The sequence below is a fragment of the Aethalodelphis obliquidens genome, unplaced genomic scaffold (assembly GCF_003676395.1).
Source record: "Aethalodelphis obliquidens isolate GAN/ISIS:26980383/991018 unplaced genomic scaffold, ASM367639v1 scaffold4, whole genome shotgun sequence".
Lineage (NCBI taxonomy): Eukaryota > Metazoa > Chordata > Mammalia > Artiodactyla > Delphinidae > Aethalodelphis > Aethalodelphis obliquidens.
The window spans coordinates 61,991,184-62,014,159 of NW_020837948.1; the positions used below are offsets into that span (position 1 = coordinate 61,991,184).

General features: G+C 39.1%; 2 protein-coding genes across 10 annotated transcripts in view; both read right to left on the bottom strand.

The window, feature by feature from the left end:
• MARVELD2 (MARVEL domain containing 2) overlaps window positions 1-6,636 on the bottom strand; it is a 28,090-nt gene extending 21,454 nt beyond the window's left edge. For 2 of the 4 annotated variants that reach the window (XM_027100921.1, XM_027100922.1), the window contains exons 1-2: window positions 6,508-6,636; window positions 1,383-2,546 (exon numbers count right to left, since the gene is read on the bottom strand). In XM_027100921.1, the coding sequence (XP_026956722.1) occupies window positions 1,383-2,531 (1,149 nt within the window). In that variant the 5' untranslated portion in view covers window positions 2,532-2,546; window positions 6,508-6,636. Of the gene's footprint in view, window positions 1-1,382; window positions 2,547-2,953; window positions 4,170-6,507 lie in introns of those variants that run through there. The other 2 variants (XM_027100919.1, XM_027100920.1) reach the window with 2 other exon arrangements.
• Window positions 6,637-7,055: 419 nt separating this feature from the next.
• The window catches only part of RAD17 (RAD17 checkpoint clamp loader component), a 31,693-nt gene continuing 15,772 nt past the window's right edge, over window positions 7,056-22,976 (bottom strand). For 2 of the 6 annotated variants that reach the window (XM_027100923.1, XM_027100925.1), the window contains 8 exons: window positions 22,412-22,523; window positions 20,224-20,409; window positions 19,838-19,923; window positions 19,583-19,729; window positions 17,729-17,878; window positions 15,671-15,791; window positions 9,993-10,050; window positions 7,056-7,839 (listed from right to left, as the gene is read on the bottom strand). In XM_027100923.1, coding sequence (XP_026956724.1) covers window positions 7,575-7,839; window positions 9,993-10,050; window positions 15,671-15,791; window positions 17,729-17,878; window positions 19,583-19,729; window positions 19,838-19,923; window positions 20,224-20,409; window positions 22,412-22,523 — 1,125 coding nt within the window. In that variant the 3' untranslated portion in view covers window positions 7,056-7,574. The remainder of the gene's footprint in view (window positions 7,840-9,992; window positions 10,051-15,670; window positions 15,792-17,728; window positions 17,879-19,582; window positions 19,730-19,837; window positions 19,924-20,223; window positions 20,410-22,411; window positions 22,524-22,976) is intronic. The other 4 variants (XM_027100924.1, XM_027100927.1, XM_027100926.1 and 1 more) reach the window with 4 other exon arrangements.

Below are 22,976 nucleotides of genomic sequence, written 5' to 3' on the forward strand. Positions count from 1 at the left end.
ACAGGAATCATAGGTGACTCAAGTTTAATTAACCATTATGTGAAGTCTTATAAAAACAAATTTTTGTTGAGAAAAGGAAAAGAAATAAAAGTACTGTTTATAACAGTCATATTCATGTAGAATTTGAAATGATATTAAGAACTCCATTGTTATTAAACTTACATAAAATTATAAGGAAGTGTGTGCTTCACTATCTGGATTTCACACTGATTAGAATTTAAAGTTCCTTACTTTGTATACACAGATGTAAATTAAAAAAATAGGTGGTGCAATGGTTAAGAATCCGCCTGCCAATGCAGGGGACACAGCTTTGAGCCCTGGTCCGGGAAGATCCCACATGCCGTGGAGCAACTAAGCCCATGCACCACAACTACTGAGCCTGCGCTCTAGAGCCCACGAGCCACAACTACTGAGCCCACACGCCACAACAAGAGAAGCCACCGCAATGAGAAGCCCACGCACGTACCACAACGAAGGGTAGCCCCCGCTCAACTCAACTAGAGAAAGCCTGCACGCAGCAACGAAGACCCAATGCAGCCAAAAATAAATTAATTAAATAAATAAATTTTTAAAAAATGCTTGCAGTGCTGAGACAAATTTTTAGAAACAACTTGAATCTATGTCAAATTCTAGTAAGATAAATATATTTTATGACACTAGAGTATGGGGTTCTGTACAGAACACATAAGGTACCTATTATAAAGTTAGTCAAGTTTTTTGCTGTTATGAATATGATTAAAAAAATACATAGGTCAGTGAGTAAATACGTAGGTTATTGAGTATATAAGGAAGGATTTTATTTTTAGCTATAGTTTTGCCCAATATACACCATCTGCCATTGTACCTAGGAAGTCTTTGGAAAAGTGGGGAAAAAAATGCACGGTATAGTTGACTTAAAATTAAGAAAATATTTAAGGTAATACTGACATTTTCAGAGGCACAGGAAATTCTACTACACACTCCTCCTCCTTAGAAGAAAGCAAAACATCAACTTATTTCAGGGAATAATGATGTTAGCAGAACATACTCTAACATTTTTGCTACCATTCCAAAAAAAATATTTTTAATAGGGCTTTTATATAATCTTATGCAGGTATTATCATCATTTCTTCTTTGTAGAAATTCAGTAGTTGTTTTCCCCTTAAGTATCAGACAGACAATACTGCAACCGACAAACTATATATTGTATTACACATCTGGGGTCTACCTGCAACATTCTACAAATGACACACCAGAGTGGGTTATCCTGGTCAGAGCATGTCAGATGCTGAGTGGGGCCTTTTGAACTTCAGACCCTTAAAAACAACAACAGCTTTGTTTTGAGAACTATACATATTTAAGGAGTAACAGAAAGAAAGAACAAAGATCACGAAATCCCTTACCTCCTGTTGCTCCAAGAATTCCCTACGTCTTCTAGCCGCCTCGTGCCTCCATAACTTTAGGCAAACCAAAGCTCCAATGAGATAAACAATCATGGTGACAAAGAGGAAGATCATTGCTGCTATCTGTCCTCCTTCCACCCGGCACAACGCTGCATTCACTGGCGTGTTAAATAATGGATAGTAGCAGAGTCCACCTCGGTTGGTATCATTCACATAGACTATGGCTGCGGCCATGTACAAGATAAACAAGGAGATGTTAATTCCAAATTCAGTTAGGGGCCACCAATTTGAGTCCAAAAGAATGGTCCGATAATACATGGACATGCCAAGCACCAGAATAATGATGGTGGTGACCCAAGCCAATCCAGCAACCACAAGCACAAAAGCGGTTTTGGGGCCACTATAGTAATAGCCCCCATACATGCTGCCCAGGCCACCAACGCCTCCCATGCCATAGGGCTGTGAATATCCGAACAGGTTATACCACTCGCTGTCCTTGTGAATGTACGCCGTGACACAAGCGAAGACACCGGCCCCCAGAAGCAGCTCCACCACGCCCAGAATCCGCAGCAGGCCTGCCCAGGACTTCATGTAGGAATACCTCAGGTGATACTCCTCCACCTTCTCGCTGTAGGTTCGGGCTGTGTGTGTGCGTCGGCTTAGGGATCCGTAGGGATCGTGGGGAAACATTGCCTCGGCCTCTTTCCGGGAACGAAAGCTGCCTTCTGACCCGCCCTGAGGATCTTCGCAGGAGTTGGGGGGTGAACAGTGGTTTGGTCTTGCAGGAGAGGCTGGAGGTGAACACTCCACTCCATCGGAGATGTATCTGATGTCTGACACCCGCTTATCCCACTCTGGGTCCTTTTTCTTCCCTCTGAAGAAGTTCTTCCAGGACTCAGGGACAAAGCGCCTTACAGGCTTGAGATCTGGTGCTACGGCCGGTTCCTCTGTGTCACCTGAGTAGAATTCTGGGCCGAATGGTGGCTGTAATGGGAGAGGGGGTGGTGGCAACGGATCAGCGCTCACAGCCAGCTCACTGTCGTGAAGAGTCTGGAAGGTTCTTACGGTGCCATCTTGATAGTCTGAGTCCCTTGGGACCTCATCGTAGTGCCTGTCCCGATTCCTGGATCTTCCGTCATTTGACAACATTTGTGATGTTCACACCTGGGGCCGAGATTAAAGTTATCACTTATGCTTAGTTATTTATCCTTTCAATGATGCTGGTTTTATTCACTTAGTAGCAAATGATCACATTCAGGAAACCAACATGATCATATCTAATTATTATGATATATAAAAATGACAACATAAATTATGTACACTTTAAACATGGGTAACAATTATGTTAGCCAGGGATCTACTAATCATTCTATGAGATTTTAAGGGCAATCAAACTTTTAAACCTTCGCTCTTGATTAAAACATAAGTTGAATTTACCTATGAGCCCTATAACAACAAAATGCAAAAAACCAAAAATGAGACTAAATTTTAACAATACAGGCCGCTAACACACTCCAAGGAAGAGTCCTGTCCTCAAATATCTAAATCAACATATTTAAGGGTCGACATACCAAAATGTGATGGGTCAGCAAATACTCTTCACTTTCATTAACTCAAGTCTGCTTTGGAATGGCCCAGGAGAAGCAGTCTGATAAACACAGGGAGTGGAGAGTCCCTTTCTTTTCTAACTCGGGAAGTCACATTACAGGAGTTGCTTCTTCCACTCTAATAGTATAACACTTGATACTAGATATAAAAAAATTGAAATCTCAGAAAAAAAAAATCACCAAAGGCTAAGTAAGATTCCCTGAAAGTACAGCACAGAGCCACAGCAATGGCCATGGACATCACTCTTTCCAGACCAATTATTTAAAGGTGACTTGCTGTTGCCATGGAAAGACTCAAAAAGTATCTTACAGGGTATTCAATCCACCTGAAAAATAAAGCATAGAAAAAGCACTTTTTATCAAACCTGTTGATTTCCTTCATGAAATCAATAACCTGGACATGTATGTAAAAAGGAAACTATTTGCTAATATAACTACTATGTTTAAGGCACAATGATTTTCTCCCTCAAACTGCTCATGAGTATTTACTGAAGACTCGCTGGACACATGGCATTGTACTTGGCACTATAAAGGTCTCAAAATTAAAGCTGGTAATCCCACCTTTACGGTGTTGAACAATTTAGAAATTCCTAAGGCTTTGTTTTGTTTTACTTTGTAAAATGGAGATCTATCACTCAACAAGTATCTACCGAGTGCCTGCCATGCACCAGGCTTGCTGAAGATGTATCAGTGAACAAAGCCAATGGAAATCCTTGCCTTCATGGAGCTTAAATTCCAGTGGGGGAGCAGGGGTGACAAATGATAGATAAAGCAAGTGAAATATATCAGATGCCAAGGAACAAAGTTAAGAAAGAGGATAAGAAGTACAGTATGGACAGGGTGTTATAATTTTAAACAGAGTGACGAGGGAAGTCTTCAGAGAGAACATGACATCTGAATATAGAAATGAAGGAAATGAGGGAGGAAGCCAGGCAGGTATAAGGGGTAAGTGTTCCACACAGATGGAACAGCTTGTGTAAAAGCCTTAAAGTGGGAGTGCCTGGCATGTTCGAGAACTGTTAAGGAATGGAGGCAGCAGCAGGGTGAGTGAGAGGGTGAGTAGTAGAATTGAGGCCATCTGAAACATTAGGGCTTAAAAATCATTAGAGGGACTTACCTGGTGGTGCAGTGGTTAAGAATCCACCTGCCAATGCAGGGGACACGGGTTTGAGCCCTGGTCCGGGAAGATACCACATGCACGGAGCAACTAAGCCCCTGCGCCACAACTACTGAGCCTGTGCTCTAGAGCCCTTGAGCCACAACTCCTGAGCCTACGTGCCACAACTACTGAAGCCCACACACCTAGAGCCCGTGGTCTGCAACAAGGGAAGACACCACAATAAGAAGCCTGCGCACTGCAATGAAGAGTAGCTTCTGCTCGCCACAACTAAAGCCCGCGTGCAGCAATGAAGACCCAATGCAGCCAAAGATAAACAAATAAATAAAATAAATTTTAAAAATAAATAAAAATCATTAGAAAGATTTAGGCTTCTACTGGGAGTGAGAAGCCACTGGAAAATTTTCAATAAAGGTCTGACATGATATGACGTATTTTAACCAGATCACTCTGGGTGCTCTGTTAAGAGTACCTTCCAGGAGAAAAGGGTGAAAAGAGGGAGACTGGCTAGGAGGCCACTGAAATACAGTTGACGCTTGACCAACACAGGGGTTAGGGGCACCAACTCTCTTCGCAGTCAAAAACCCAAGTGTAACTTTATAGTTGGTAATATGTAGCTGTGGTCCCGAATCCACGGATTCAACCAATTGCAGACCACACAGCACCGCAGTACATATTTATTGAAAAAAAAACCCCAAAACGCATATAAGCGGACCCCTGCAGTTCAAACCTGTGTTGTCCAACTGTAATCCAATGGACCATGGTGGTAGGAACGAAGATAGCAAGAAGAGGTTACACTCTATGTTCAGGAAATTAAACATTTTTATTTTAGAAATTTCCAAACACAGTAAAAAGTGGAAAGAACAGTATTATGAGCCCTTATGTGCCCATCAACCACTTTCAATTATCAATTTATGACCAATCTTGTTTCGTCTATACCCTCTACGGTATTCCTTTTGTCAATAGATTACTTTAAAGCAAATCCCAGACACCAGATCATTTCATCTGCAACATTTCTCCAACCCTCCAGCTTAGTCCTGGGAGAAGCAGCCTGAAGAGAGTCTGAGATACCTGTTAGAAGTCCAGGTAAAGATATCAAGTAGGCAGTCTACCCACAGAAGTGTATATACTACCACAGACTAAATACAATCACCTGGGGGTGGAGATGGAGAAGAGGTCTAAATTCTAGGGTCTTCTAATGGGCCACTCCAATTTTAGAGAATTAACTGTGAGTCCCAGCATGGTGCCCAATGCAAAGCAGGAGAAAAAAATTTAGTACAGAAAAAAATTTCTATAATGATAGCAATTAAAAGTTACTTTTTTGTCTTTCATCGCTTTATCTGTTGTCTAAAAACATTTAAATTCTAGGAATGCATAGTACCACTATAATTCTTGAAATATGTTTTCCTAAAAATAGTAGAGGCAAAAGCACAACAAATAACTTTAGCAAGTTTTACATATCCTTCAATATCTTTGATATACAGGCATTTAAAGGACACCGGTTGCTTAATTAAACTCACTGGCAAAAGTATGCTTCACTATAATGGATTTAATTCATGCTCACCTGTGAAATGTGACTTATTTGAATTAGATCACCTTATCAGTGTTTATATAAAAAGCCAAAATTACAAATTTGAAGAATTGTGGAATAGCAAATTATGTGATTTTGGAAGGGAATAATGGTCAGTTGTATTTTACCACAGTTCAATGTCTGGATACCCCTAGCATCTCTCAGGGTGTCACTGAGAGTCCACTTAGAACCAGCACGCTGAGGCAGAGCTGGTCTTTGTTTTGTTCCAGCCCCCGGGGCCCGACTCCATTCTGTTGACACACAAATCTCCGAAAGTCAAAGCTGTGGGAGGAGAAATGGTTCTCCCCAGCGAAGTGTTACAGGAATCCAGTTGGTCACCTTTACACCAACAGAATCACCACTAAGCTGGCTTTAAAGTTTTGCTGGCCTCGAGAAAGGGGCCGATTTCAGACGTTTCTGGGTTTCCAGGGGGATGGGAAATCCCCTGCGCTCTGAACTGAACCCTCGAGCGAGTGCCCGGGAATACAGAGCATCCTCGTCAGGGGTCCCTCCCCAGGCCGCGGCTCGGCGCTACGTCCCCGACCCACCAACTTCACTCAGTACTCAGCTCTGCCCACCCAGGTGCGCGTCTCCACGTCAGAGGGAAAATACACTCTTCGTCTCCCGAAATTGTCCCCAAAGTGGCCGGAACTAAATCGGGCCGGACGTGCCCAGCTCGGGATAACCCCGCGCCCGGAAGGACCGGGGCTTCGCGGCCGGGGGTGGGCGCGTCTCGCGCGGCACCTGTGTCCGCCGAATGAAACCTGGCCGGCCGAGGGGCCCTCCAGCCTCCCAGGCGCCCCGCTCTCCCCGGGGCCCCGCACCCCTTACCGCGTCGGCCTCCGGCCTCGGGCGCAGGTAGTGGCCGGCAGCGCAGCGAGCGCGCCGTTCCTAGGGGCCGAGGGACACCGAGGGCTACCCCAGACGCTGCGCGCCTGCCCGGGGTCCGCCGGCCCCTCCCCGCCCACGCCCCGGTCACGTGGGCCCCACCCCTGGCGCCCAGCTCACCTGCGCAGCCGCCGGGAAGTGCGCGCCCGCCGCCCGCGGCTCTGAAACTGGGATTGGGCGCCGGGGGCGGGGCCGGGCCGAACTGAACTTCGCCCCGCCTGGCTTTGTCAGGCCCGGACTGTCGCCTGGGGCTCGGGCGGGTCGGTGCCCTCACCCCCACCGCACCTCAAGGCAACAGCTAGGAGAGCTCTGGAAAGGTTGTTAAAGGTGAGAGCAAACCCTCCGGAAAGTTTTCTTCGCAAGGTTGCAATCCCCCTCCTCTCTATTTTTGAAAAAGTTTGGCACTGGATGAAGGAGACTTGCGTACTATGACCAGTGACACATGGCAGACCGTGCGTGTTAAGAATCATTGAAGGACAGGAGAAACAAAACAGAACAAATTCAACATTTTAATTTTGATATAAATTATGTAAATAGTTTCCAGAAAGTATCTAAAATATTCCACTGTACAACATATAAAAATGGTATCGGAAGAAGCTAGAGACCAGAGAGAAATTGTGAATAAGGCACAAAGTTTATTTACACTCTTAATTGCATCCTAAACTGTTTTATAATTCTTATTTACAACCCAGAGTTTCTGTATTCTGAATTATTCCTTCACATTTTCTGATATTTGGCATAATGTTCAAACACATTTCATACACACTGACCTCTCCCAACACCACTCACAAGGCTAAATAAATACTAGAGAAAAAGATTAAGAGATTATTTGAAGGTTTGATCTTCTATTTACTTCAACATGACAGAAATCAGTTCTCTGTGCTGAAATACTACAAGAGTGAAGAATTAACAAACTAATTCACCTGAAAAGTCTATTATCTCTGTTCAAGTACCACTGAATAAAACGAATATGAATCTGTCAAGTAACAATCTCATGGGCAGGCTGCTTTCTATGTCTCATCACTCTCATAGTCTTCTATTATCATGTCTTCCTCTTCCATGTCTCTCTGGGCTGAAAAGGGCTGAGGCTGGCTGGCAGGCAGTTCACTCCCACTATCCTGACTCAAAGGAAGAGACCAGGTTTCAGGTTCAGCTGTCTGAGTGCGTTCACCCAGCGCTTCCTCTGCAGGTTGCCCTCCACCAAGCTGGGCTTCATCTCCACTGTCCAGGTCTGTCATTCCATGCTCCCTGTCAGTCAGGGCTTCCATTTTCAATCTGCCAGATGCATAACACAGGCATTAATAATAATCAAAGGAGGGGATTCCTTTAAATTACACCATGAGTGTGGTGATTATGAAGCCCTCTCCTGTAGTCTCTCATTTACCTTCCTTGTGCTGTTTAGCCAGGTGGACCGGTTTATTTAACAATATAAACAAAACTAAAAAGTAAATGACAAACTGAATAAATCATTACAACTTATAACACAACCAAGTTAATTAATATCTTTAGTAAAGATTTCTTACAAAAAGAAAGAATTAAATGGAATAGGAAAACAGACATAAAACATGTACAGATAGCTTACAGAAGAATGGTTACTAAATAAATTGCTCAACCTAATTTGTAATTTTAAAATGGAAATTAATATTGTCATCTTTCAAACTGGTAAAGACCTTTTAAAATAATAAAACCCAGTGGTGGTACGAGGAGAAAAGAACATGCTGAAACACTGTTAAGTGGGCATAAGATTGGCAAAATATTCTTGGAAGCAATCTGGCAATATAGAGCAAAGGTGTATATCCATTGATCCAGCAATTTTATTTCTCGGAATTCATCCTACATAAATAGTATTTGATATGCATGATGATTTAGCTTCAAGGAAGGCTGTGACAACAAAAGCTGGAAACAAGCTAAATGTACAAAACCAAGGTGTAGGAGGACTTCCCTTGTGGTCCAGTGGTTAAGAATCAGCCTTCCAATACAGGGGATGCGGGTTTGAACCCTGGTCGGGGAACTAAGATCCCACATGCCACGGGGCAACTAAGCCTGTGCGCCACAACTAGAGAGAAGCCTATGTGCCACAACTAGAGAGAAGCCCTCGCGCTGTAACGAAAGATCCTATGTGCCACAACTAAGACCCAACGCAGCCAAAAATAATAAATAAAACAAAACAAGGTGTAGGTTCAATTATAGGAAATTATGCAGCTATTAAATAGCAATATTAAATGTTAAGTTTAAGTATTAATATTCAATATTATCAATATAAATCAAAGATAATGTTAAAATGGTCACTAATGTTAAAATGGTCACTATAAATGAAAGCAACAGTACTAGTCATTGTAATAAGTAGCACTGACAAATCCTGCCTCCCAATTCAGATCAAGTAGCTGAACCAGTAATAAAACACTGACTCCCATTCTTTTAATTACATCTTAGGAGGAAAAAGACAATAGAAGACAATGGTCTTCCCTTGATTTTGATGTCATAATCTTGTGGGGAAAGGAGCCAGTGAAAACAGCTGGTCCTTCTTTGATTCAGAGGGAAGTGAGGAGAAAAGGGAAGTTTATAAAAGGTTTGAGCCCTGATCACATCCCAGTGGGATGATGCTGTAAGATCCATCCATCACTGTATTTCTGTAAAAGGAAAGATGGGCTCCCAATAGCTAAGTCATTATAAGGAAGAAACCATTAACACTACAAAGGCCTTTACTGAATCTATGAAGGCAGAGGGAAAAAAAGCCCAGATAAGCTAGTTTTCCATTTGGGACCAGGAATAGGAGAACTAGTAGAAGGGGTAATAGATGCCATTTCTATCATTTACTTTTATCCTTGCAACCAGGAAGCAAGCACTTTTTAACCTTTTTTAGAATACCTGAGTGCATAATTTAACCTTACAAATAAGCCAAGTAGAAATGAACTACAAGCACTGTGTTAATCACTGATATTAGGCCAGAAGCCATTTTGCAATGGAATGAACAGTATAGATGTAGATTTATCTCTCTATATATTTTTTTACTTGTCTGAATTTTCTGTGATAAAGAAATAAAAAAGACAGTGCTCTTTTGAGGTAGTTCCTGATTATTGCAGTCTCCAAATATAGGCTAAGAACACCTCTTGGCATGAAAGCTGAAAAGGGGTTTTCAGCTATGCAAAATTTGTTGAACTCAAGGATTTTAAAGATTTCTCTGCCTCTGTGATTCAATGATTCTATTTAGCCTAATAGTCCATTCTGAGATGGTGAAAATAGCTGTTACATGTAATATATATAATAGATGGGTCTACAATGCAATCATATGGTCTCTGATCACTAGTACAACATGTATTTCTTGGCCTTTACAGATAACATTTATTGACTGTATAATGAATAAATACATAAGGTATTTGGTGGTTATTTCAGTAACAGCTCTTTGAAAATTAAAATGATCAGCTTACCTTCCAAAGTGTCGCTTCAGAGGAAGTCTTCCAATATCCTGGATAAAAGAAATCTGAGCTAAAAGAGATTTTTAAAAAGCTTTAAATAGACATTTCTCCAAAGAAGAATGGCCAAAAAGCACATGAAAAGATGCTTAAAGTCACAAATTGTTAGGAAAATGCAAACCAAAACCATGAGATACTATTTCACACCCCTTAGGATGGGTATTATCAAAACACCCCATAAAACAACAAGGTTTGACAAGGACGTGGAGAAAGCTGTAGAAATACAAAATGGTGTAGCTGCTGTGGAAAATGGTAAGGTAGTTCCTCAAAAAACTGAAAACAGAATTACTATATAATCAATTCCACTTCTGGGTATACACCCAAAAGAATTGAAAGCAAGATCTCGAAGAAACATCTGTATATCCATACTTATAACAACATTATTCATAACAGTCAAAACGTGGAAGCATATATATATATGTATAGCTGATTCACTTTGTTATACAGCAGAAACTAACACACCATTGTAAAGCAATTATACTCCAATAATGGTGTTAAAAAAAAAAAGTGGAAGAAACTTGTGTCCAAAAACAGATGAATGGATAAACAAAATGTGGTAAATATATACAATGTAATATTATCCAGCCTTAAAAAGGAAGGAAGTTCTGACACATGCTATAACATGGATAAACCCTGATGACATGCTAAATGAAATAAGCCAGTCACAAAAAGACAAATATTGTATGGTTGCACTTAAGTGGGTACCTACGGTGGTCAAATTCATAGATAGAAAGTAGGTAGTGTTGGACTTCCCTGGTGGCACAGTGGTTAAGAATCCATCTGCCAATGCAGAGGACACAGGTTCGAACCCTGGTCTGGGAAGATCCCACATGCCACGGAGCAACTAAGCCTGTGTGCCACAACTACTGAGCCTGTGCTCTAGAGCCCGTGAGCCACAACTACTGAGCCCATGTGCCACAACTACTGAAGTCCATGTGCCTAGAGCCTGTGCTCCACAACAAGAGAAGCCACCACAATGAGAAGCCCACGCATCACAACAAAGAGTAGCCCCTGCTCACCGCAACTAGAGAAATCCCGTGTGCAGCAACGAAGACCAAACACAGTCAAAAATAAATAAATGAAATAAATACATTTTAAAAATAAAATAAAATAAAAAGAAGTAAAGGGAGCTATAATGACAATGACTCATCAAATAGGGAATATCAGTAAAGAGAAGGAAATTGCAAAAAAGAACCAAATGGAAATTCTGGACTTGAAAAGTACAATAACCAAAATGAAAAGTCCATGGCAGGGGCTCAATAGTAGATTTGAACTGGGAGAAGAAATAATCAGTAACCTGGAACATAGACTGATAGAGATTATGCAATCAGAGAGAAAACAGAATGAAACGTGAGATACCTGTAAGTATTCTAACAAACACTAATGGAGGACTAGAAAAGAGGACAGAGAGAAATAAGCAGAAGAAACATAAAATGTCTGAAATGACATAGTAAAGTGAAAGAAATGGGATAAAAATTGATGAATAAAAAGAAAAGCCAAGGGCTTTCCTGGTGGCACAGTGGTTGAGAGTCCGCCTGCCAATGCAGGGGACACAGGTTCGAGCCCTGGTCAGGGAAGATCCCACATGCCTCGGAGCAACCAAGCCCATGTGCCACAACTACTGAGCCTGCGCTCTAGAGCCCGTGAGCCACAACTACTGAGCCCGCATGCCACAACTACTGAAGCCCGCGCGCCTAGAGCCCGTGTTCCACAACAAGAGAAGCCACCGCAATGAGAAGCCCGCACACCGCAAGGAAGAGTAGCCACTGCTCACCACAACTAGAGAAAGCCTGTGTGCACCAAAGACCCAACACAGCCAAAAATAAATTAAAAAAAAAAAAAAGTCAGACCACAAGACAAAAAAAAAAAAGCCAGAACATCCTATTTTTGACTAAATTTTATAAACCTTCAAAAGTCTGCAAATCAAACACTACCTTACCTTTTTAAAAATCCACTACACAATATGACTAGGATTTTTAAAAAACAGCTTTTTGATATGGAAAACTTAAGGGTTGTGATCCTGGAATCTGAACTTTCTAGTGGATATAATGATTCTCTAGGTGATTCCAATGTGAGTAATCCAAACCAATACTTCTCAAACTCCTCAAACATCTCCTGCATAAGAATCACCTGGAGGGCTTCCCTGGTGGCACAGTGGTTGAGAGTCCGCCTGCCAATGCGGGGGACACGGGTTCGTGCCCCAGTCTGGGAAGATCCCACAAGCCGCAGAGCGGCTAGGTCCGTGAGCCACGGCTGCTGAGCCTGCGCATCTGGAGCCTGTGCTCCACAACGGGAGAGGCCACAACAGTGAGCGGCCCACGTACCGCCAAAAAAAAAAAAAGAATCACCTGGAGAATCTTGCTAATTGATCTTGCAGATCAATTCAGTAAGTCTTGGTTGAGGCCTGAGATTCTGCATTTTTCTCAAGCTTCCAGGTGATGCTGATGATTCTGGTCCAAGGAGACTCTTACTAATCAAACCGATTCATTGTCGCACAGCTAGGAGTGGGACAAAGAATGTGAATGGCTGTGCCAATGTAAGTTGGTGGCAGTAGTGCTGGGACTGAAGGAGCAGCCTGCATTGTCAGGAGATAGGTTATAGACATAGGAATTAAGTAAACAAGTAAATATATTTAGCAAAGTGGGAGATGGGTCCATATCCACTAAAAGGAACCAGGACTCATTGAGATTTCTAAGTCCATGTAGGGAGAGTATGAAATAATCTGGGAACACTTTGTATCGGAAAGAAAGTACACTAAGAGTAAAGGCACAGAGTTACCTTAAAGCAGCGTGCACTGGCCAAATCTGGACAATTTAAGTCCAAAATAAATAATGATAGAAACAACAGCTGAAAAAGCTCCAGAGTCTATACAAATATAAACAAACAAACAAACAAACAAATGGGGAAGAAGGCGAAGCAATACCTTACAGCAGAATTTATTAACACAAATACAGAAGGAATAATGCCATTAGAAAATCACTTGCCAACCATGACGGATTCAGGAAATAATTATCAAAAGATGCTATAACTAGTGGGTGAAATTTTAATGAGAAATAGGATACTTACATAGTCTCAAAGTGTCTCCCCACAAAACACTTAATAACTTTACATTGAAGAACCTGAGAGATGTTATGTTACCAAATAATAAAAGTTAACTTCACCAGCATGGTTTAAATAGACATCATATTCCCCTGATGTGATGCACTGAGAAGAACACAGCATCACTTCTGTGGTGTTCCTGCACAAAATATATATCCTAAATCCACTCATGAGGAATCCTCAGATAAACCCAAATTGAGGGGCAGTCCATGTTATAACAATCTGCTTCAGAAATGTAATGGATGAAGAAAGACCACAGTACTATTCTAAATCAAAGAAGACTAAAGAGATAGCAAGTAAGTAACTAAATGTATCATGTGATCTTGCATTGGATTTCTAGACAAGAGAGAACAAGTTTTTGTTGTTATTTTACAAAGGGCATTATTAGGACAATTGGCAAAATTTGAATGGAGTCTATAAATTACAAATGGAGTCTAATAATTAAACTATAAATTAGCAGTAATATATCAATGTTAATTTCCTGATTTTGATATATATACTGTGGTTATGTAGGAGAATGTCCTTGTTTTCAGGAAGTACATGCTGAAGTGTTTAAGAATAATGGGCATAATGTCTGCACTTTACTCACACATGGTTCAGAAAAAAATACATATATTTGTGTACATGTGTGTATAAAGAAAAAGAATAAAAGGCAAATATGGTAAAAAATGAAACACTGAGGAATCTTGGTGAAGGATATACAAGAACTTCTTTGTACCATTCTTCTAATTTCTAAGTTTGAAATTACTTCAAAATAAAGTTTAAAAACTAGTATAACTTGGGATTTCCCTGGTGGTCCAGTGGTTAGGACTCCATACTTTCACTGCTGAGGGCCCGGGTTCAATCCCTGGTCAGGGAACTAAGATCCCACAAGCCATGCAGCACAGCCAAAACGATAAATAAATAAAAACTAGTATAATCTAAAAATAATAGTCAAGGATAGGGAACTCTCTGGATTCTGACTCACAGATTAATCATTCCCATTGCTCAAAAGTCATCTCACTTCTGCCTGTAAATACAGAATATTTTAAATCTTTAGGTATCAATATTCTTAAAAGATGAGACTCTCATTGTATGAAGGCAGACATTTACTCTATAATCCTCTCTTCTGATAATTCATAAGGCAAACCCTATCTTTAAAATTTGAGAAGTTTTGGACTTTCCTGGTGGCGCAGTGGTTAAGAATCCACCTGCCAGTGCAGGGGACATGGGTTTGAGCCCTGGTCTGGGAAGATCCCACATGCCGCAGAGCAACTAAGCCCATGAGCCACAACTACTGAGCCAGCATGCCACAACTACTGAAGCCCGCGCACCTAGAGCATGTGCTCCGCAACAAGAGAAGCCACCACAATGAGAAGCCTGCCCACAGCAACGAAGAGTAGCCTCCACTCACCGCAACTAGAGAAAGCCCGCGTGCAGCAACGAAGACCCAACACAGCCAAAAATAATTAAAAAAAAAAAATTGAAAGTTCAAAAAACACTTGAGAAGTTTGATGAGTTATATAGTAGATTAGTAATACTTTCAATATTACACAAATTCTCTGTTCCACCTTGAAGATCAGCACCACAGACATGTGACCTAGGACTGTTAATGAAATGTGGCCCTTATGACACACATTAAAAAAGAGAAACAACTGATGGAAAAATTGGTAAAGTTCAAAAAAAGGCAAACCTCAGTAGACATAAACTGGGCAAGTGTGTATTGCCAAAGACATACTAATTTTTTTTAGCATTATTTATAATTTCAAAACTTGGAAAGACAATGTAAATATACTATTAATAGATACTGCTTGTAATATTGAAATCAACCAAAATACCTATCAATAAGGTTGAATAAAATTATAAATTTTGAAAAAATATGAGTTAGATTTGAATATACTTTTGCATTGCTGCTGTTATAGACTAAATGCTTCTGTCACCCCAAATTCATATTTTGAAATCCTAACCCCTGAAGTGATGTTATTAGGAGATGGTGCCTTGGGAGGTGCTTAGGTCATGAGGGTAGAGCCCTCATGAATGGGATTAGTGCCTTTATATAAGAGAACCCAGAGAGAGCTCTCTTTTACTCTGCTCTTTACCATGTGAAAATACAATGAGAAGATGGCCATCTGCAAACTAGGAAGCAGGCCATCACCAGACACTGGATCTCCTGGCACCTTGATTTTGGACTTCCCAGCCTCTAGAGCTCCTTTGCCCTAATTATAAAATATGGAGCACTATGCATGATAAGTGACAAAAAAAATTAAAGTTTACATCTAACATTTGTATACGCATAGGAAAAAGTCTAGAAGAATTTACACCAATCTGTCAAAAGGAATTACGCGTGGTTATAGGGGACTTTCAATTTTTACTTTAGGTACTTCTTTATTATTTAATTTCTTTCTTTTTTAATCAAAAAGCATGTATTAATTCTGATTCAAAAAATAAAGGGGAAAGAAACTTACTGTCACTGGTACATAGGAATAAGTTGATCCACAAAAACATAATGTTATAAAACACTACTTCTTGGGGATAAGGAAAACCCATATTATTACCTTGATTTCTCATTGGAATGGTTAGCAAAGCAAGGTATGGCAACAGCTGAGTTTGGAGGCATAAAGCTGGTAAGCAGAAGTCAGAAAAAAGTGCTTTTGCTGCCAGGCAATTTTCCCGATACTGCAGGGAAGGAAAAACATGGTGAAATGAAAAATAAAACTTTAAATATGGATATTTGTCCCTAGACTAAGTTTATTATATCACAAAGTATGTGGGTTTATATGCTACAAATATACTCTAAGAGTTTACCTGATCAGTCCCTTTTTTTTTTTTGGCCACGCTGGGCAGCTTGATTAGTCCTTTATAACTGTCCTAGCATTATCTAACAAAGCATTTTATCTACACAACTATTTCTCACTTGATATAACAGCAATAAGAACAAGACTTAAGGTAGAAGAAAAACAAACTTAAAAATCAAAGGACTTCTGTTTATGAGCATACACATATCACAAATTATGTGAGGATATTGTTTCTCAATGAAAGAAGGTATTTTCTTCAGTTAAGAGAAGGCACTATGTTACAGTGATGATAAGAGAAGTATGATCTCTGCCTTTCAGGTGCTCACAGTCTTAGATCATTTATATGTAACAAATGCGAAATTAATATACATGCTATAAAGCGCAAAGCAAGTCAATAAGGGACATAAATTGCTTAAAAGTGATGAAATTCTCCAAGAAATCCACTGAAAATTTTCTTAGGTAATGAATGATAGGTTCATATGTAGCCATATGAATTTAAAACTGGAAGACATCTTAGAGATGACCTAGTCCAGGGGTCACAAATTCAGATGCTATAGGAGTCAGGCAGTTAATAGAAATCAGTGCAGTGGAACAGCTTGGGGAGGTGGTACTGACCACTCCCATCACCAAGGGGCAGATTATACTTGGCTTGAGTAGACTACTGCCATGTAATATATGGACCAGTGTTGCCTTACTTCCAATTTTTTTTTTCAGGAGATTGCAGAAATTCTGAAGCCAGAAATCCTTATCTGAGTTTTAACTATTATACTAGTTTTCAAAGATTGGCAATTCATTTAAAAAAATCTGTGTGTAGGTTGTATTCAACTTGTGAGCCACCTGTTTTTGACCTCTAAATAACTCAATCCTCCATATTTATAGCTGTGGAAAATAATGGCATATTAAGTGAAATAACTTGTGCAGATGGTTAGAGGTAAAGCCAGGATTTATTTTCAACTGAAACGAAAATATAATTACAACTATAGGCATACCTCAGGGATATTGTGGGTTCAAGTTCCAGACCACTGCAATAAAGTGAGTATCACAATAAAGCAAGTCACACAAATTTTGTGGTTTCCCAGTGCATATAAAAGTTATGCTTGGGACTTCCCTGGTGGTCCAGTGGTTAAGACTGCGCTCCCACTGCAGGGGGGCACAGGTTCAATCCCTGGTCAGGGAACTAAGATCCTGCATGCCATTCGGCGTGGCCAAAAAAAAAAAAGTTATGCTCACACTAGACTATAGTCTCCTAAGTGTGCAATAGCATTATGTCTAAAAAACAATGTACATACTTTAATTAAAAAATACTTCATTGCTAAAAAATGCTAACCATCACCTGAGCCGTCATCCAGTCATACTCTTGCTGGTAGAGGGTTTGAAATATTGCTAGAATTATCCAAATGTGACACAGAGACACGAGGTGAGCAAATGCTGTTGGAAAAACGGTGCTGATAGACTTGCTTGATGCAGGATTAACACAAACCTTCAATTTGTAAAAAACGCATTATCTGTGAAACGCTTTAATAAAGTAAAGTACTATAAAACGAGGTAGGCCTGTATACTTTGATTCCAATAAAATAGGTATATGCTTTCAATTTTTGAGCGCTTTTTCCTTAAAAAAATGACTAAGCATTTAAGACGACTGTCCTTTTTATGTTTTATCATAGCTCTAAGAAAACTGTGGGCCTTAGCAACTATTTCTCATTAAGAATGAAAGACCATTTTTCTTTTTCAATTAAAAGAAAAAACCAACTTTACTGAGATATAATTCACATACCATAAATAGTTCACTCTTTGAAAATGTACAATTCTTTTTTTTACCTTTTTATTTATTAGAAACCATTGGGGTTTATGCAAGGGTCGAAAACTTGATCCTCCTCCTTGGCAATGAGCAAATCCTCGGGCTTTGTTGGAATGTATCACACCTCTCGTAGCTATAGATGTACTATATTCCCTGAGTAAAGAGCGCGTCTAGAAAAGGAGACAAGATGTGAAATAAAGAAAATAAGAGATTTATAAAACAGTACTTATTGGTACTACTGACCCCAAAAAAAGGCTAATCATATTTAGTTACTGTATGTTCATGTTTTTCAACCTCACCACGCCCTAAAAATAATAGTGCTACAAAATTTTGAAGAAAATTCAACTGCCACATAATAATCAAACGCTATGAGTGAATATTAACCGGATGTTGGATGGAGGTGGTGGAAATAACTTTAAATACATTTTTGAGATAACTGGGGAAACAGGAATAAGGACAGTATATTATGGAATTTATGTTTATTTTCTTAGGTATGATAATGCTATTGTGGTTGTAATAGAGCAATGTCCTTATGCATGCTTAAGTGTTAAATGTTGTGATGCTACAATTACTTTCCAATTATTTAGCCAAAACAAGTGTGTCAATACAGATTAAGCAAATGTGGAAAAATGTGAAAAACTGGTGAACAAAAGCTAAAGGTATTCAGGTATTCATTGTGTATTCTTTCTATTTGTCAACAGGTTGGAAAATTTCAAAATAAAAAAGAAGCAATATAAAAAAATTAAGCAAATGCAACTGCTGAATAATGAAACTCTAAATATATAACAGAAACTGTATCATAACTGTTTAAATGATGGAAATATGGCTAGTGTGACCAGGGAACTGAATTTTTTTTTTAAATTTTTGTTTTGGCTGTGCTGCGTTTTAGCTGTGGCATGTGGGATCTTTAGTTGCAGCATGCAGGCTTCTTAGTTGCGGCATGCATGTGGGCTTCTTAGTTGCGGCATGCCTGTGGGATCTAGTTCCCCGACCAGGGATCGAACCTGGGGCCCCCTGTATTGGGAGCACAGAGTCTTACCCACTGGACCACCAGGGAAATCCCTGAATTTTTAATTTAATTTAAATAGCTCCAAGTGTCTAGTAACTACTATACCAGTCAGAGCAGAGTTAAACTGTTAAGAAAAAATACAAACTTTATAGTGAATAATTTCAAATGTGCAAATAAATAAATTTAAAAACCATCAGAAAGTATAGCAAGAAACACAGGGGACTTCCCTGGAGGTTCAGTAATTAAGATTCCACGCTTCCACTGGAAGGAGCATGGGTTTGATCCCTGGTCAGGGAACTAAGAGCACATGCCACGCAGCGTGGCCAAAAAAAAGAAGAAGAAGAAAAGATAGAGGCACAGTTCCTTTCCTTCTGTCTACTTTTCAATGGTTGTCAAGTTTTCCGACTATGTATTAGTTTTATAATCAGAAAATAACTTTAGAAAAAATTAGTGTATGTTATCATAGAAAAATCAGATTCACTGCTGAAGTTTCAATGGGTTGGATGAATTAATTTTGTCATAGTTATTAAGAAGTTACTTAAAATAATGTCAAATCGGGCTTCCCTGGTGGCGCAGTGGTTGAGAGTCCACCTGCCGATGCAGGGGACACGGGTTCGTGCCCCAGTCCTGGAAGATCCCACATGCCGTGGAGCGGCTGGGCCCGTGAGCCATGGCCGCTGAGCCTGCGCGTCCGGAGCCTGTGCTCCGCAATGGGAGAGGCCACAACAGTGAGGGGCCCGCGTACCGCAAAAAAAAAAAAAAAAAAAAAAAAAAAAAGTCATATCAGTATGAATAAAAGTAAACTTTCTTTCTCAATTCTGAGGAAATAGTCATAAACAAAAACATTTAAGTCAAATGGTCTTACATTCCAGTCACCACTGAGGATATCTGCAAAACTCAGAAATTCACTGGCTCTCACAAGATCATCCACTTCTGTGAAGAAATCTATGTAGTTCTGATGAAGATATAAATTAAATAATTCTCCTGGCATGTGTGACATTTCTACTACTTCCTATAAAAAGAAGTATATATAATTTTGGTAAAAATTCAGTGGTCATATTTATATGGACACATATTTAATATTAATAGTATACAGCCTGTAAATAGTACTAAGTGTTACCTCAGGTTGAACAAGCAATGTATCCCGCTCATACTCTGATAAATGAGAAGGCAATCGAGGTGAGCCTAATTCTGTTACAGATGCTCCTATTAAAAAAAATGTCTGGAGTTATTAAAAATAACACCACCTTTATATAATTATATAGCACCTCTCATTTGAAGATTTTTCAACAGTTGGTTTTAATGTTTAATCCCACTCATAAACCAAAAATACTCTATCTAAATATATTTTTCTGCTATGTCTTTCTTCGGCCCTGCCAAAGAGTATCTGACCTAGTCCTAGCTCTTTCTTGTAACTGAACCAAATATATGACATTTAAAAAAATGTATTTTATTTCAATTATAAGATAATAACAGATTTTTTTTAAATGTATAAGGTTTTCTTACGTTTACAATATAGTATTTTCCCCAAAGCTCTGAAGAGAAAAAGAGAAACATCTTTGCCACCAATAGCTTGGACCTCTTGATTTTCAAATATCCTATCAGGTTTTTGTCTTCCTTTTGATTTTGACAGCACAGCATCTGATTTTAATGAAGACGTTCGTTTTTTCCTTGGCCATAAATTGTTCTTTCCTAAATAATATACACCCAAGAAACAATATTTAAAATAAAATTAAAATATAAAAATTAAAACTGAGAACATTTCAGATATAGTTACACTAGGTATTTTAATTTAAATGTTTTTCTAATAAATAATTATGAAGTATACAGAGTCAGAGTCCTCTTTCAGTTACTAAACTATTAAAACGAACTAAAATGTCATCTAAAAGTACGTCATGACACAGATTTCAAATTTTCACATACACAATGACATACTCTAACATGGTCATATCACCTTGGTTTCTCATGGTGTTAATGGCAAGGTACTATTCTTGCTGCATGGTATGTACTAACTAATTTAGTCCTCATAACAACCCTATCAGAGGAGAACTATTATTATACAGAGTAAAGAAATGAGACGTAAAGAGGTTAAATAACTGGCTAAAGGTCAGCAGCTAGTAAGTGATTTGAATCCAGACAGTCAGGTTCTGCGATCCATGCTTAACAATGATGCTATATTACTTCTTTACTGATTTGGACAGTCTCCAATTTATGAATATGCCCGTGTTCAAATTTCACTTGGAAATCTACTTTTTAAAACTCAGGGACTCCCTGGTGGTGCAGTGGTTAAGAATCTGCCTGCCAATGTAGGGGTTCCATCCCTGGTCTGGGAAGACCTCATATGCTGTGGAGGAACTGAGCCCGTGTGCCACAACTACTGAAGCCCGGGTGCCTAGAGCCCATTCTCCGCAACAAGAGAAGCCACCACAATGAGAAGCCTACGCACCGCAACGAAGAGTAGCCCCTGCTCGCAGCAACTAGAGAAAGCCCGTGCACAGCAACAAAGACCCAACGCAACCAGAAATAAATAAATAAATAAATAAATTTATAACAAAACAAAAACAACTCAGAATGCATGACTTCAGAAAACCAGCCTGGAGTATTAGAAAAACACAGGATCTAGGTTTGAATCCTACTATTGTCTATCTCATTAGGCTGGTCTGAGAATTAAATGAAAAAAAATATAATTGCTAATACAGTTCCTGACCCACTATTATTTTCTTCCCTCTGAAATTTCTAAGCTCAGAGCAATAACATTATAAATGGTAGTTAGGATCCCAAACTGACCCATCCCTAATTCTAGTAGTGAACCTAAGCACAATTTACATTTATGTTTCTACAGCAAGAAGCAGAATTCTGGTTTCAGTTGTGTTAAGATGTCTATTTCTGTAGAGTTATTTTGAAAAACAAAGATGTAACTAAATGAACAGGTTACACTTGTGGGTAGAAACTAGGATTTCACGTGGATTTTGAGAGCTCCAAAGAGCTTTTAATTTTTTAAGGTCAATTCCTCAATGTTAAGCATCATGTAGGTCACTTGTTAAATGTTTTCTGATGAAAACTGTATGCAGTAAACTATGATCATTAAGAGCAAAAATTAACTCATTGCTATTAGTGGGGCTCTTTACTATAACATGGCTAGGGACCCCTTTTATATATTAACAAGTGGAAATGCATTTGTTAAACATATCGTATATGAACTATTATTAAATTCATTAACAGCTGGCCATTTGAGTACTGAATGTGTGTCAAGCACTGGAATAAACACTCTACAAGGATTACCTCACTCTTCACACATCTCAATCAGACAGGTTCTCATATAAAAGGTGAAAAAATAAAGGCATGGAAAGATTAAGTAACTTGCAAGATTCAGTCACTGAAAAGTGGCAGAGCCAGGATTTTCTCTCAGGAAGTCTCATTCCAAATTAACTTTGAAAGGTAAAGTGGCAAACCACGTAAATAAATCAGCTTTTGTCTCAGATATATAAATATATATGGTGACACATTCATAGTGGTGTGTGTATGCATGTGTACATACATAATTTTATTACACTGTCTCAATAAAAAAATCGTAAGTGGAGATAGGTATATACCAATTTTAAGTTAAAATGTTTAGTTTAATTTCATTTCATGAACAATTAAGAAAAAGTTAGTCACCTATATAATACCATAAGAGTGTATATTTTCCAGTTACCTGTTGAAGAAGAAAACTGGAGGCTGTTTATTGCACTTCTGATATCACCAGAACATCCTTGACAGAGCAACTCTAGAGAAGTTTTATCAGGGACAACAATCTTTCCTCCATCCTAAAATGAAAAAATTAAAATTAAAAAAGCTATTTTCTAAGCAAAAAACAAACAAAACCACCTATTTTCTAAACTTAATGGAAGTATAATAGAATCTTTCCAATTTGAATGCTAAAAAGCCTACATGTTAAACGACAGTCTGCTTATAAAGGTACAAGTGTCAATGACATCACAGTTTAAGGTAAAATTTCAAGGTTATAAAATATCATTTTACTTTTTTACTTGGACTAGGTTATATTTTGAAGTTCTCTCTCTTTTACTATATACATACATATATACAAATATAGATAAACACACACACTCACACACATATGCATAAATACGATATATCACCTATCACACCCTTGGTAGATCAAGTATAAGACAAGAAAAACTTATCCTCTCTTCCCCCTCAGAAACTCCTAATAGTTTACTGACAACATAACTTAAGCTGAATTCATGTGATTGTTCATA